At 41.1% G+C, this 16,064-nt stretch overlaps 2 protein-coding genes across 3 annotated transcripts; both read right to left on the bottom strand.

Annotated features, from left to right (window-relative positions):
- Positions 1-9,294: 9,294 nt before the first annotated feature.
- LOC139578927 (CD209 antigen-like protein C) lies at positions 9,295-13,600 on the bottom strand. Its single transcript, XM_071407061.1, has 6 exons — positions 13,313-13,600; positions 11,403-11,510; positions 11,046-11,300; positions 10,796-10,935; positions 10,344-10,450; positions 9,295-10,247 (listed from the first exon to the last, which is right to left on the bottom strand). The coding sequence occupies exons 1-6, from the start codon at positions 13,422-13,424 to the stop codon at positions 10,085-10,087; spliced, it is 885 nt and encodes a 294-aa protein (XP_071263162.1). The 5' UTR covers positions 13,425-13,600; the 3' UTR covers positions 9,295-10,084.
- A 266-nt stretch (positions 13,601-13,866) lies between these two features.
- On the bottom strand, positions 13,867-16,060 carry LOC139578917 (uncharacterized). Of its 2 annotated transcripts, none has more exons than XM_071407049.1 (3): positions 15,927-16,060; positions 14,831-15,424; positions 13,867-14,578 (listed from the first exon to the last, which is right to left on the bottom strand). In XM_071407049.1, exons 2-3 carry the CDS (start codon positions 15,416-15,418, stop codon positions 14,342-14,344), a joined length of 825 nt encoding a protein of 274 aa, XP_071263150.1. In that variant the 5' UTR covers positions 15,419-15,424; positions 15,927-16,060; the 3' UTR covers positions 13,867-14,341. The 2 variants fall into 2 exon arrangements, with proteins under 2 accessions (XP_071263150.1, XP_071263151.1); XM_071407050.1 differs by lacking the exon at positions 15,927-16,060 and adding an exon at positions 15,729-15,838.
- Between the last annotated feature and the right edge of the window lie 4 nt (positions 16,061-16,064).

The following is a 16,064-nucleotide window of genomic DNA, read 5'->3' as shown; positions in this document are numbered from 1 at the left end:
GGATTGGAGATGCTTAATGTGAGTCTGGAAGGAGAGTTTACAGTCTAACCAGACACCTAGGTATTTGTAATTGTCCACATATTGTAAATCAGAACCGTCCAGAGTAGTGATGCTGGACGGGCAGGCAGGTGCGGGCAGCGATCGGTTGAAGAGCATGCATTTAGTTTCGAATTTAGCATTTAGATTTAGCATTTAGATTTAGCATTTAGAATGTTTGTCTAGTGGTCGATAAATTATATGTAAACAACCAAATTGTCACGCCCTGGCCTTAGTATTCTTTGTTTCCTTTATTATTTTAGTTAGGTCAGGGTGTGACATGGGGAAGGTATGTGTTTTTGTATTGTCTAGGGTGGTTGTATGGTTTAGGGGGTTAAGTAGAGTAGATGGGTTTGTGTTTAGTGTAGGTGTCTAGCTGTGTCTATGGTTGCCTGAATGGTTCTCAATCAGAGACAGATGTCATTAATTGTCTCTGATTGGGAGCCATATTTAAGACAGCCATAGGCACTAGGTTAATGTGGGTAATTGTCTATGTTCTATGTTGCATGTGTGCACTTAGTTCAGTTTAGAGTCACGTTTGTTTTTTCCTTCATTAAAAGAAGATGTATTTTTCACGCGCTGCGCCTTGGTCCTCTCTCTCTTATCAAGACGATCGTGACACAAATGTTCAAGGACTCGAAGAGTACAACGTGGCTATGAGCGATAGCTACCTCCTGTTGAAGTAGTCGCCGATGCATATTTACACAGTATAAATATGGATTCATTTGTTTTTTTACAAAAACTTTTTTTTTGCATGAACAACTTTTTTTATTTATGTTTTTATTCATGCGGTATGGAACCGTGGGCTATGTGGACTTAAAATAAGTTTGGATTCATGGTAATGCAGAATGGGTATGAGGAACTTATAATTTTTCTATTCAGGCAATATGGAACTTTGGACTTTATGGATGTAATATCAGGGGTTGGCGCCCTCCCCCTTGGGTTGTGTCGTGGCGGAGATCTTTGTGGGCTATACTCGGCCTTGTCTCAGGATGGTAAGTTGGTGGTTGAAATATCCCTCTAGTGGTGTGGGGGCTGTGCTTTGGCAAAGTGGGTGAGGTTATATCCTGCCTGTTTGGCCCTGTCCGGGGGTATCATCGGATGGGGCCACAGTGTCTCCTGACCCCTCCTGCAGTAGTTTATGTGTCGGGGGGCTAGGGTCAGTCTGTTATATCTGGAGTACTTCTCCTGTCTTATCCGGTGTCCTGTGTGAATTTAAGTATGCTCTCTCTAATTCTCTCTTTCTCTCTCTCGGAGGACCTGAGCCCTAGGACCATGCCTCAGGACTACCTGGCATGATGACTCCTTGCTGTCCCCAGTCCACCTGGCCGTGCTGCTGCTCCAGTTTCAACTGTTCTGCCTGCGGCTATGGAACCCTGACCTGTTCACCGGACGTGCTACCTGTCCCAGACCTGCTGTTTTAAACTCTCTAGAGACAGCAGGAGCGGTAGAGATACTCTCAATGATCGGCTATGAAAAGTCAACTGACATTTACTCCTGAGGTTCTGACTTGTTGCACCCTCGACAACTACTGTGATTATTATTATTTGACCATGCTGGTCATTTATGAACATTTGAACATCTTGGCCATGTTCTGTTATAATCTCCACCCGGCACAGCCAGAAGAGGATTGGCCACCCCTCGTAGCCTGGTTCCTCTCTAGGTTTCTTCATAGGTTTTGGCCATTCTAGGGAGTTTTTCCTAGCCACCGTGCTTCTACATCTGCATTGCTTGCTGTTTGGGGTTTTAGGCTGTGTTTCTGTACAGCACTTTGAGATATCAGCTGATGTAAGAAGGGCTATATAAATACATTTGATTTGATTTTGATTTAGGGGAAGGCAAGGATGGGTAAGGCTGACTTTTTTTTTTCTTCATGATTTTTTATTTAATTTGAAGATTGTACATTAGAAATACCAACTTAGTCTTTGTTTGTTTAATATGATATGTCAAAATTGTAGAGGTCGAGTATATTATGACATAAAATCTGTTCTATAGTGCGGCCCTTGTTCGCCGTGTGAATCCGAACGATTTGCTTTTTAGATAAAACTTAACAAATATGAATAGATGTATTATAGGGCTAGGATAAAGGATTATATCATTTAAAACCTGCCTAGGTTCTCTTTTGGAATAGGCCTAGACGATCCTAAAATAATTTGTATTGCCCTTTTATAAAATAAATCTCAACATAAAAATGTAAAGGATGATTATTCTTCTGATACACACCGGCAAATGGAAAGATTAGGATTTGTCAACAGGGTTGGTGTCTCTACTGTGTGGCGGGCTGGTTAACACTGGGATAAAGTGATTCAAGTTAACGGTAGAACTAATACAATAATTGGCTTATGGAAGCACTTCTCTAAGCGAGAGAAATGTATATTATATATTTCTATATAAGCTATTTATCCTACCTTTTATATTATTGATCCTAATGATATAGGTCTAGGTGTAAAACAGCCGAGGTGAAAGAGCAACAACCCTGGAATAAAAAACTTAATGTGTATGGGTGGAGAGAGGGTTGGTTTTACAGGTTTACTCGCTCTGGATTGCCAGTACTGCATGTGTTCTTGGCTGTCGTGCCGGGGCTGTGTCGGAATCGATCGTGAGTTGAACTTGGGTATGCCTTCCCGTAAGGGAGTGCCCGGGGTTGGCTTGCGGTCGGCTCTGGCACTGCCATGGCGCGATACAACAGGAACACAACAGGATATAATGTGATGCCTAAGACGAATTTTTACTTGCAGTCATTTGCGGCAGTTAGAATCTATGTGCCTTTTTCCTTTTTCGTTTTTTTTTGTCGGAATATAACAGGATATAATGAAGACTAGATTAAATATTTCTTGCATGTAATGGACACAAAAAAGGACTCGTCTTGCGTTGCGATATATTTAGGTTGTTTTCTCTTAATTTGTAAAAAAAATTTCGAACAATTGAATCCAATGAACTGAGCAGGCTGGGCTGGCATGCTTATAGCCTTGCTCGGCCTTTCAAATATGAGCACGCATGTACAAGATTGTGCTGTTATTATTTATAGTAATATTATCTATTATTGTTACTCATTTTTTTCGGACTGTTTTCCATGTTTGGTTAGTTCTCTTAAGCATCCTCATAGATAATTATGTTATCATGGGACTGCCCATATTTCCCTCTGGCCAACGTCATTTGGCGGCCAAGGGTTTGCCTTAGGACGCAAAGGTGTGTCATGAGTCAGTGAGATGGTCTGATGGTCTTAGTGACAACAGACCTAGATATGGGGGGAGGCTTTAGTGGGTGGAATGTTAGGACAATTGGAGGTTTACAAAGTTGCAGCTACAGTACACTTAACAGTGCAAATTGTTATGGTACAGCTATATGGACACTTAATCATCATGGTGCTTTTTAATGGTAAGTTTACAAACATTGGTTGTGGTAAGTATAATTGAAACTTGGTTGTCATTATGTGGGGATATAAGTATAGCAAGTTATAATTGTAATGGCTTAGCAGATCATACAAAAAGGAGATCAATTTTTAAATGGCTAAAAGAAAAAGACTATAATATCTATTGTTTACAGGAAACTCATTCTACAAATATAGATGAGGTTGGGTGGGAAAAGGATTGGGAGGGAGAAATACAGTATATATTTGTCATGGGCAAAAAAAACTCAAAAGGGATGATTATACTAATTAATACAAATGTTGATCTCATTGTGCAAACAGATGGATTATTTTAAATATGCTATTGGACCAAAAACAGACCTGGCTAATTAATGTATATGGGCCAAATAATGATGATCAACACTTTTTCGAAAGTATATATAATAATCTATTGAGCTCACAAGAAACGAAATAATCTATTACTATGGTGGGAGATTATAATGTGGTTTTAAGTACCTCAATGGATCGTGAAGGAAATCATTCTACAAACCATCACCATCAAGCACTTAAGGAGATCACAAAGATCATGGAAACATTAGAACTAGTGAATATATGAAGGTTGAAAAACCCTGACCTAGTGAGATATACATGGAGGAGATTTAATCAAGCTAGCAGTCTTCATTACTTCCTGGTCTCGTTCTTGCTGGCATCAAAAGTTTAAAACGTATTAATAGGAGACCGAATGCGATCAGACCACCATCTAATTGGCCTCCATATAACTCTTGGAGAATTTCCACGTGGACGGGGATAATGGAAATGTAATCAAAGTCTATTGGATGACAATTTGTTCTTAACTAAGACAAAATAGATCATAATTGACTTTTTTTTGTATAATTGTTTTTGTATAATATAGGTACCGCAATAAGGTACCCTTATCGTATGGGACATTTTCAAATGTACTTTTAGAGGCCATTCAATACAATACTCATCATTAAAACAAAAACAGTTTAGGTCAAAAGAGATTAGACTAATAAAGGAAATAGAGGAAGTAACATGCAGGTAGATGGTCATGGTAACTGTACTATAGAGGCACAAAATAGGTTAGAGAAAAAAACAAAAAGAAATTGAGGTACTTATTCAAGAATGATCAAGTGTAATGTATTACAAAAATAAAGCCAATTGGATGGAAAATGGTGAAAAATGCACAACATTTTTCTTGAATCTTCAACATAGAAATTCTACCAAAATTCTACCAAAAATAATTTACAGAAACTCGTTTCAAATGATGGAGTTATCCATGATTCACCAAATTATATTTTGAACTGTTTGAATTGTTATCCATGATTCACCAAATTATATTTTGAACTGTTTGAACTGTTTGACCCAGCGTGCACTGACCTTCAACGCCCACACATGAATTGGTCAATATCACCCACGCTCACTCTCTCCCAATCCTTGGGAGTTTGTTTTCCCAATGCCTGAAAAAATATATATAGTGTACATGCCATAACTTATTAGTATAACTTTAAAAGTATTGGGTGTGTTTTATATGGTGACAGACTTACAAATACGTACAGTTGAGGTCGGAAGTTTACATACACTTAGGTTGGAGACATTAAAACTCATTTTTCAACCACTCCACACATTTCTTGTTAACAAATTATAGTTTTGGCAAGTCGGTTAGGACATTATTTTGTGCATGACACAAGTAATTTTTCCAACAATTGTTTACAGACAGATTATTTCACTTATAATTCACTGTATCACAATTCCAGTGGGTCAGAAGTTTACATACGCTAAGTTGACTGTGCCTTTAAACAGCTTGTAAAATTCCAGAAAATTATGTAATGGCTTTAGAAGCTTCTGATAGGCCAATTGACATCATTTGAGTCAATTGGAGGTGTACCTGTGGATGTATTTCAAGGCCAAACTTCAAACTCAGTGCCTCTTTGCAGTGCCTCTTTGTCACGCGCGTCGAAAGAATTGGACCAAGGCGCAGCGTGCGTAGAGTTCCACATATTTTAATAAATTGAAACTCCCCAAACAAAACAATAAAGCACAAGAACAAACGAAACATGAAGCTACTGGTGTGTACACAGACAACTATCTGTAGACAAGATCCCAAGAAACACAAAGGGGAAATGGATGCCTAAATATGATCCCCAATCAGAGACAACGATAAACAGCTGTCTCTGATTGGAAACCATACCAGGCCAACATAAACCGTTAAACACCTAGATGACCCACCCTAGTCACTATCACGACCCAACCAACAGAGAATAAACAGCCCTCTATGGTCAGGGCGTGACAGACATCTTGGGAAAATCGAAAGAAATCAGCCAAGACCTCAGAAAAACAATTGTAGACCTCCACAAGTCTGGTTCATCCTTGGAAGGAATTTGCAAACGCCTGAAGGTACCACGTTCATCTGTACAAACAATAGTACGCAAGTATAAATACCATGGGACCACGCAGCGGTCATACAGCTGTCACGTCCTGACCATAGGAAGCCTTTATTTTCTATGGTAGAGTAGGTCAGGGCGTGACTAGGGATTTAGTCTAGTTTATATTTTCTATGTGGGGTTCTAGTTTGTTTTTTCTATGTTGGTGTTTTGGTGTGATTCCCAATTAGAGGCAGCTGGCTATCGTTGTCTCTAATTGGGGATCATACTTAAGTAGCATTTTTTCCACCTGTGGGCTATGGGATATTGTTTATGTTTAGTTGCCTGTTAGCACTGCATTGTCGTCACGGTTCGTTTATTCTTTATTTGTTTTGTCTTTACTTAAGTTTCTCTTTATTCATTAAAATTATGTGGAACTCAAAGTATGCTGCGCCATGGTCCGACATTCATTATTAAGAACATCGTGACAACAGCTCAGGAAGGAGACACGTTCTGTCTCCTAGAGATGAACGTACTTTGGTGCGTAAAGTGAAAATCAATCCCAGAACAACATCAAAGGACCTTGTGAAGATGCTGGAGGAAACAGGTACAAAAGTATCTATATCCACAGTAAAAACGAGTCCTATATCGACATAACCTGAAAGGCCGCTCAGCAAAGGAAGAAGCCACTGCCCCAAAACCACCATAAAAAAAGCCAGACTACGGTTTGCAACTGCACATTGGGACAAAGATCGTACTTTTTGGAGAAATGTCCTCTGGTCTGATGAAACAAAAATAGAACTGTTTGGGCCTCCCGGGTGGCGCAGTGGTCTAGGGCACTGTGCTAGCTGTGCCACCAGAGACTCTGGGTTCGAGCCCAGGCTCTGTCGCAGCCGGCCGCAACCGGGAGGTCCATGGGGCGACGCACAATTGGCCTAGCGTCGTCCGGGTTAGGGAGGGTTTGGCCGGTAGGGATATCCTTGTCTCATCGCGCACTAGCAACTCCTGTGGCGGGCCGGGCACAGTGCACGCTAACCAGGTCACCAGGTGCACGGTGTTTCCTCCGACACATTGGTGCGGCTGGCTTCCGGGTTGGATGCGTACTGTGTTAAGAAGCAGTGCGGCTTGGTTGGGTTGTGTTTTGGAGGACGCATGGATTTCGACCATCGTCTCTCCCGAGCCCGTACGGGAGTTGTAGCGATGAGACAAGATAGTAACTACTAACAATTGGATACCACGAAATTGGGGAGAAAAGGGGGTAAAATTATTATTATTTTTTTTAAATAAAAAAAATGACCATCGTTATGTTTGGAAGAAAATGGGGGAGGCTTGCAAGCCGAAGAACATCATCCCAACTGTGAAAAACGGGGATGGCAGCATCATGTTGTGGGGGGGCTTTGCTGCAGGAGGGACTGGTGCACTTCACAAAATAGATGGCTTCATGAGGAAGGAAAAGTATGTGGACATATTGAAGCAACATCTCAAGACATCTGTCAGGAAGTTAAAGCTTGGCCGCAAATGAATCTTCCAAATGGACAATGAACCCAAGCATACTTCCAAAGTTGTGGCAAAATGGCTTATGGACAACAAGTCAAGGTATTGGAGTGGCCATCACAAAGCCCTGACCTCAATCCTATAGAACATTTGTGGGCAGAACTGAAAAAGCGTGTACGAGCAAGGAGGCCAACAAACCTGACTCAGTTACACCAGCTCTGTCAGGTTGAATGGGCCAAAATTCACCCAACTTCATTTGGGAAGCTTGTGGAAGGTTACCCGTAACATTTGACCCAAGTTAAACAATTTAAAGGCAATGCTACCAAATACTAATTGAGTGTATGTAAACTTCTGACCCACTGGGAATGTGATGAAAGAAAAAAAAGCTGAAATAAATCATCCTCTCTACTATTATTCTGACATTTCACATTCTTAAAATAAAGTGGTGATCCTAACTGACCTAAGACAGAGACTTTTTACTTGGATTAAATGTCAGTAATTGAGAAAAACTGAGTTTAAATGTATTTGGCTAAGGTGTATGTAAACTTCTGACTTCAACTGTATGTCAGTTTGATTTTGAAGCATTCAGGGTGGTATTTTTGCTGATCACCAGCTGAATGGAGATGACCTTGTTGCATAACAAGGGGGACCGTTTATCTTACTGATTTAAATGACTAGTTGGCCCATGTGGAGAATATTCTGAGGTGTTGGGATCTGGGACTTTCATCCTCACTCGGATGTATTTAAATACCTTTAGTTTGGAGTGTACTCATATCAAAACATACTTCTCAGTCATTATTGTCTGTTAACACACTTACTTGTTCTAGCCTGTGGACTCTGGTGTAAAGTCTCATAACCTGCAGCCAGATCATTACAGTCTTTCACACTGATCTCCTCTACATTGCCATAGATGTCCTCTTCTATCTCCATATCTCAATGATGATGATAACTGGTACTGTGTGTATAGTCTCTGTTGCTCTGTCTCTGTCTTTGTATGTTGTCTGTCTCATCTATGCTCTGAATGTCCTTACAGTCCAAATTGCAATGAGGTGAAATAAATGTGTATGCACTCTATGTGTGTGTTTGTGAGAGAGACAGAGAGAGGGCATTCCATGCCATCAAAAGGAACATAAAATTCAACATACCAATTAGGATCTGGCTAAAAATACTTGAATCAGTAATAGAACCCATTGCCCTTTATGGTTGTGAGGTCTGGGGTCCTCTCACCAAACAAGATTTCACAAAATGGGACAAACACCAAATTGAGACTCTGCATGCAGAATTCTGCAAAAATATCCTCCGTGTACAACGTAGAACACCAAATAATGCATGCAGAGCAGAATTAGGCCGATACCCACTAATTATCAGAATCCAGAAAAGAGCTGTTAAATTCTACAACCACCTAAAAGGAAGCGATTCCCAAACCTTCCATATCAAAGCCATCACCTACAGAGAGGTGAACCTGGAGAAAAGTCCCCTAAGCAAGCTGGTCCTGGGGCTCTGTTCACAAACACAAACACACCCCACAGAGCCCCAGGACAGCAGCACAATTAGACCCAAGCAAATCATGAGAAAACAGAAAGATAATTACTTGACACATTGGAAAGAATGAACAAAAAAACAGCGCAAACTAGAATGCTATTTGGCCCTAAACAGAGAGTACACAGTGGCAGAATACCTGACCCAAACTTAAGGAAAGCTTTGACTATGCACAGTGAGCATAGCCTTGCTATTAAGAAAGGCCGCTGTAGGCAGACATGGAGAAGACAGGCTATGTGCACACTGCCCACAAAATGAGGTGTAAACTGAGCTGCACTTCCTAACCTCCTGCCCAATGTATGACCATATTAGAGACACATATTTCCCTCAGATTACACAGATCCACAAAGAATTCGAAAACAAACCCAATTTTGATAAACTCCCATATCTACTGGGTGAAATTCCACAGTGTGCCATCACAGCAGGAAAATTTGTGACCTGTTGCCATAAGAAAAAGGCAACCAGTGAAGAACAAACACCATTGTAAATACAACCCATAATTATGCTTATTTATTTTCCCTTGTGTACTTTAACCATTTGTACATTGTTACAACACTGTATATATACATAATATGACCTTTATAATATCTTTATTGTTTTGAAACTTCTGAATGTGTAATGTTTACTGTTCAATTTTATTGTTTATTTCACTTTTGTATATTATCTACCTCACTTGCTTTGGAAATGTTGAGAGAGAGAGAGAGAGAGAGAGAGAGAGAGAGGTGGGAGTTCTGTTCCCCAACAATATTCAATGGGGAATAAAATAACCTAACAGTTGTATTTTCTCTTTGGTTTAAAATAATTTATAATATGTATCACATGGACAGAGAAATTATGCAGCAATGTACAATAGAATTAAAACATTTCTGTTCTGTTAGCTTTCAAAATATATATTTAATATCATCCACTAGGAGCTAAAATGAATTAGTAAGTAGCCTATAATTATCATCCCATCTGACAAAGAAATAAACACAAATTGAAGCATGGCACTTGACTTGTTCACAGTTAGATGATTAGATTAGATTCGACCCTGCATGTGAATTCACGACATTAGCTTTCAGGTTAAAGTTTCTCATTCATAATACTATGGTTCATTATAAGCAATTCGATATTATATTAATTCAATCATTACAAATCATAACAACAATCATTACTAATCATAACTAATGTTGTAATAGATTGAAATTACACTTCAACAATAATCTGTGATAATACAATTGCTAACTCAAAAGGGAATTCAGATATTATTCTCCTATTGTGGATGGATTTGTCATGTTATGACACTTTATTTAGGTCTGCTCTCACATACCCATTGGGTACTCACTGAGCAAGGCTGGTCATTCCATGACGGAATAATTTGCCAGTCCCAAGACAGATCAATAAACCTGTTGAATACCACACAATCCTCCTCCCTGTCGGTATTATTTGGCTCTCCTCTTCTCCAGAACCTAAGAACCAGTTCAGCAGAACATGATATCAACATGATATTAATTTAAGAAACAATACGCTTCAAAAATAAACTACAAGAAGTAAATATTACTCACGTTGTTGTTGATGTTGTTCCATCCACCCATTTCCAGAACCCTTCCATCTCTGAGTCAGTCAGACCAATCCAGAAGTGCACATCTTTTCCCATTTTGTTTAGAAACAGCTGGAAATAACATAGTTGGTATGTTTAGTCTATCTATCTATCTATCTATCTATCTATCTATCTATCTATCTATCTATCTATCTATCTATCTATCTATCTATCTATCTATCTATCTATCTATCTGTCTGTCTGTCTGTCTGTCTGTCTGTCTGTCTGTCTGTCTGTCTGTCTGTCTGTCTGTCTGTCTGTCTGTCTGTCTGTCTGTCTGTCTGTCTGTCTGTCTGTCTGTCTGTCTGTCTGTCTGTCTGTCTGTCTGTCTGTCTGTCTGTCTGTTTGCGTGTCTCTCTCTCTGTTTCTCTCTTATTCGTTATTTCCCCCTTTGTTTCTGCTCCTCCGCTCTCTCACCTGTTCCTCTCTGCTGTTTATGATCACCAGGTCTGCTCCTCCCCTTATACAGTCGGCTCTGCTCTCAGTCCAAGTTTTACTTTCTGTTGAAAAGTAATAACAGCTAGATCCGAATCTCCTCCAACCATCAGGACAGCATCCTGCAGAAAGAAAGCACAGTGATCAATATAGTCAAACGCACAGAAAATAATTTGTCAACATGTCATAATCAGCTCAAATTCACAGTTATTATCATGGAAATGATACTCACCCAGTTCTTCTGATATCTTTTTCTCCTGCTCTGAAATTTTCCTTTGTAACCCATCTCTCTCTCTAGTTAAGTTGATATTATGAGTTTGTGACTGGTCTCTTTCTTTAGCCAAGCTGTTATAACTAATCAGTAACTGGTCTCTCTCCCTCTCCAACTGTTCTTTCTCTTTAGTCAGGTTTTCATAACTAGTCTGAAGCTCTTTCTTCTCTGTGGTGTGGTTGGCTGTTAGGAGATAATGAGTGTAGTCATCGTCATCTGTGACGGAAGAGAGAGCTGTTATCCTTCTGTTGTTAACTTTCTTACACACACATAACTGCACTCAACCTAAAGTCCAACATGTGAGAATGGAATACTCACATGGCACAGAGAGACCTATGACTGTGGTTAGTAGGAGAACACACAGCAGTCCCAGAGAAACTGTAGCCAGCTTGTAAGGCTGACAGTTTTGATTCTCATGATTCAGTCCTGCAGGTGTAGAGAAACAAGCGGTTACATACACCTGACCTCGTCCTATCTATTCTATTCTACCTCACAAACCAAGGCTACTCTGATACAATGAGGAATTGATGCTGTGGTCAACAATAATTCTGTCTTCCTCAACTCAGTCCCACTTTCATATGACTGAAAATAAATTCAAACCAGAGGTACCATGCCCCCTCAGATTTGTCATGTAAAAAAGTATATCATTTAAATTGTACATTTGTTATTGTTGTTTCTCTATGATACTGCTAGCCACCTAGCAATTTTATGAAGTCGGCTTTAGCTAGCCGAGATGGGTTCCCAATCTCCAAACCTCATAACTAGCTACCAAGAAGCCATTTCAGTTAGAGTAGCTGGCTCGTCTAACTAAGCTGGCACGCATGCTGGCAAGGTTGGTAGACTTTAGAAAAGCAAGCAATTACTAAATGTACTGAATAAGACTCAAATTCCTTTCAATCTTTTACCCAGATTTTGGCAGAGAAGCAGAAAAGCATATTTAGTTTATGAATATTTTTAAAGAGTCAGGAGAGGAGGATACAGACAGCTCGAGAGGTATGCTTAGATATGCAGTGATGGGTTCGGATTGCTAAACTTTAAATATTATTATTAGTTATAATAGAGACATGAGGGGTGCCATAGTCTAGGGTCTACACCAGAGGTTAATGGTAGGAGGAAGGGTTATGGTGGGTGCAATGAAGCTTGGAATGTACTGAGTGCAGGGAGAACGATTGCATGTGGCAGGCATTGATAAGGGGGAGTGTCACACCCTGATCTGTTTCACCTGTCCTTGTGATTGTCTCCACCCCCTCCAGGTGTCGATTACTATCCCTGGTGTATTTATCCCTGTGTTTCCTGTCTCTCTGTGCCAGTTTGTCTTGTTTGCCAAGTCAACCAGCGGTTTCCTTGATCCTATTCTTTCCCAGTCTCTTTTGGTTCTAGTTCTCCTGGTTTCGACCCTTGCCTGTCCTGACTCCGAACCTGCCTGCCTGACCACTCTGCCTCTTCTTTCAAGCCAACCTATCCCCTTGTACTGTTTGGACTCAGATCTGGTTACTGAACCCCTGCCTGGCCTGACCTCGAGACTGCCCTTCGTCTGGTACTGTTTTGGACTCCGACCCGGTTTATGAACTCTCGCTTGGCCCCGACCTACCTTTTGCCTACCCCTTGGATTATAATAAATATCGGAGCTCAACCATCTGCTTCCTCTGTCTGCATTTGGGTCTCGCCTTGTGTCCTTATGGGGAGAGAGCCGTGGATAAGGGGGCCTAGGTCAGGTCAGGTCACGTTAAGGGAAGAGAAACCGTTTATTGCCCGTATCACTTACTTTCCTGCCTAGCAATAAAGATATAATGTTTAGCGAGAAGGAGGAGACTCCAACCAAAGTGGGGTACATATACCACCACTACTGTAAACATGTTTTTGTCGGTACAGCTGTTCGATCCTCTGGGATGAATAAACTTGGTTTAAGCTCTCATATTGTCCGTCGAGTTCTTTTTTGCTTGAAATGTGTAAATCAATGAAATGTGTCCCTCTAAAGGTTATTCATATTTTCACTGTAGTCTCTTCCCAAGATAGTTTTACCATTTCTACAGCACATTCCACAGCATCCAGATTCCATCCACCATTCCCTCAGATCTGTCACCTATGTGTGAATCTGCCATGTCTTTGGACTCTTTAGAGCAGCTCTTATTGTAGGTCTGGTTTACACATTCTTATTTATGATCAAAAGAGTGTGTGTGTGTCAGTCAAGTCATAACTCTCAGTAAGAATCCGTAAAACACACTTACTTGTTCCAGCCTTTGGACTCTGGTGTAAAGTCTCATAACCTGCAGCCAGATCATCACATCCTTTCACACTGATCTCCTCTACATTGGCATAGATGTCCTCTTCTATCTCCATATCTCAATGATGATGATAATAGCGGGTACTGTGTGTAGAGTCTGACGAGTTCTTTGTATGCTGTCTGTCTCAGTGATGCTCTGACTTCAGTCCAAATGACAATGAGGTGACAAAGGTCAAGTGTTTATGTAGTATGTGTGTGTGTGTGTGTGTGTGTGTGTGTGTGTGTGTGTGTGTGTGTGTGTGTGTGTGTGTGTGTGTGTGTGTGTGTGTGTGTGTGTGTGTGTGTGTGTGTGTGTGTGTGTGTGTGTGTGTGTGTGTGTGTGTGTGTGTGTGTGTGTGTGTGTGTGTGTGTGTGTGTGTGTGTGTGTGTGTGTGTGTGTGTGTGTGTGTGTGTGTGTGCGTGTGTGTGCGTGCGTGCGTGTTAGAGAGGTTCCTGTTCCCTATTTGTATAAAGAACAGAAATATATCACAGAGGTGAAATAAAGGCAAATTATACAACTTGCCTTCTTTGTATTTTATTCTAAACCATTATCTTATTGATTACAAAAAGATTTTAAAAATAACATTACATTTCATATTTAATAAGTTAGCAGACACTCTTTACCAAAGCGACTAACAGTCAGTGCATTCACCTAAAGAATGTAACGACAACCACATATCACAGTCTTTGGAAGGAAAATACGTGAAAAATCAGTGCCAGTGAGAAGAGACAAGAGCAGAAAGACATACAAGAGTAAGGTGTTATAAGTATTGAGTTAACATAATCATAAAACATAATAATACAACTATTTCATTTATGATCTACGGCCGTCAGGGGTAGGGTCAATTAGATTTCAATTCAGTCATTTCCCAAAGCTTTTCTGTTCGGAAAAGTTGTAATTTCTGTTTACTTCCTGAATTGACTGAGTTGACATGGAATTGACCACAACCCTGATGGACCAACCGCAGCACAACGGCTACAATGACTGCTATCTCTACAACTTCCCTAAGATGAACAAAACAATAAAAGTGATGACCAGGAGAACCATTAGGATGACTACAAAGACACTAAAGACTTTGCAAGATCTGGTGCACCGTTTTCTTTGTGATAGTCCCGTCTGGGAAGTGGTCTGGTCCTGCTCCAGGTCCCAAGTGTTATGGTCTGAACCAGATCGTTCTGAGGGTTGGGAAGGTTCGGAGTCATACTCCCACGAGATGACATCCGGGTTTTTCTGTAATGAAACGACAACAGAGATGACATTGTTTGCTATAATGAAACAACGACAAGAGACGTATTTCTTCTTCTTTTCTTCTTTGATTTTTACAAAAAATATAATACAATATAACTATTGTATTTAGTATATGACCTATGACCTAACCTATAAACGCACAATGGCTAACATCAGACGTGTCTCTCTACAAATTCCCAGAGATGCTCAGAATAATAGAAGCGATCACTAAGAAGACACAAACAAAATAAAGACCTTGAAAGCTCTGAGGAGGCGCTCTCTCAGCGACAGCCCCATGTAGCCCGTCTGGTCCAGGAATGTCGCTAGCTCCAGCTCAGGGTCCCGGATGATGCGGATCAAATCCGGATTTACAAGGTGGGTGCGTTCGGAGTCAAACTTCCCCCGGCCGCCATCCTCCTTGTGCTCTGTGACATAGGTGGCCGTCACGTCCCTATGCTTCAGCCTTATGATGATGCGGTCCTTGTTGCATTGGCGGTAGCCCAGGGAAAGCCCGTAGTCCTGGCTCACGTAGTCCGGTAGGTCCTCGGCTTTGGAATAGGTCTCTGTGTTCAGGTTGCCCACCTCGAAGTATCTTTCCCTGCGGTCTCGCGATAGAACTGGGAGAATCTCCTCGAAGTTGCCAAAGTAGTGGAAGCCGAAGTCACCTCTCTCAGGGTGGCACTGTACCAGCATGTTGCCGTGGTGATTGAACGCCACACACTTGTTGGCGAACCAGAAAAGGAGTTTGAGGCCGTGTCGGGGGGGAGGACGGCCGAAGCCAGAGTCCTTCAGGTCTTGTATGGTGCTCAGCTGACTACCCTCTTCTCTGACAGACCGCACCATCTTGAACTGTAGGGATGATAAAAGATGGGATGGAGAGATAGAGAAAGAGACAGAGAGAGAGAGACGGAGAGAGAGAGATAGAGAGAGAGAAAGGGAGGATAGAGAGAGAGAGAGAGAGAGAGAGAGAGAGAGAGAGAGAGAGAGAGAGAGAGAGAGAGAGAGAGAGAGAGAGAGAGAGAGAGAGAGAGAGAGAGAGAGAGAGAGAGAGAGAGAGAGAGAGAGTGGAAGAGAAATTCAGGCATCAAAGTAAAGTGTTAAAACCAATATCAAAAAACGGTTTCCAAACAAGTAGGTTGCTAATAACACCCACCAACAGATAATAATGTTCGTATCACGCCTTTGCATAGATAAACCCTACGCACACGCAAGCACGGACACACACTAACATACATACACTCACACACAGACCCACAGACACACACACGCAAGCACGGACACACACACTAACATACATACACTCACACACAGACCCACAGACACACACACACACACACGTTGAAGTTAGTACCTTATTTACGTTGTGTGGCCTCCCTCTCCACTACTTTCCGAAGATGTGTTGACTAGTCTGCCACTGCTAGACTGGTTATTCAAGACTTATGCAATTGACTGATAGTTGCCTAGGTAACAGAAGGAGGGACTACCATGG

Source organism: Salvelinus alpinus, chromosome 6 (genome assembly GCF_045679555.1).
Source record: "Salvelinus alpinus chromosome 6, SLU_Salpinus.1, whole genome shotgun sequence".
In the NCBI taxonomy this organism is placed as follows: domain Eukaryota; kingdom Metazoa; phylum Chordata; class Actinopteri; order Salmoniformes; family Salmonidae; genus Salvelinus; species Salvelinus alpinus.
Note: the sequence above shows the minus strand (reverse complement) of the source record. Positions and strands in the feature narration are given on the sequence as shown.

Bases quoted from the DNA above. Each gene is read 5' to 3' on its own strand.
- LOC139578927 (XM_071407061.1), bottom strand. From the start codon at position 13,424: ATGGAGATAGAAGAGGACATCTATGCCAATGTAGAGGAGATCAGTGTG. The intron at 10,451-10,795 runs GTGAGAGAGCGG...TGTTATTTCCAG, and splicing joins TAAACAGCAGAGAGGAACAG to CTGTTTCTAAACAAAATGGG. The intron at 10,248-10,343 runs GTGAGTAATATT...ACTGGTTCTTAG, and splicing joins GGAACAACATCAACAACAAC to GTTCTGGAGAAGAGGAGAGC.
- LOC139578917 (XM_071407049.1), bottom strand. From the start codon at position 15,418: ATGGTGCGGTCTGTCAGAGAAGAGGGTAGTCAGCTGAGCACCATACAA. The intron at 14,579-14,830 runs GTCTTTATTTTG...GTTTCATTACAG, and splicing joins GCCTCCTCAGAGCTTTCAAG to AAAAACCCGGATGTCATCTC.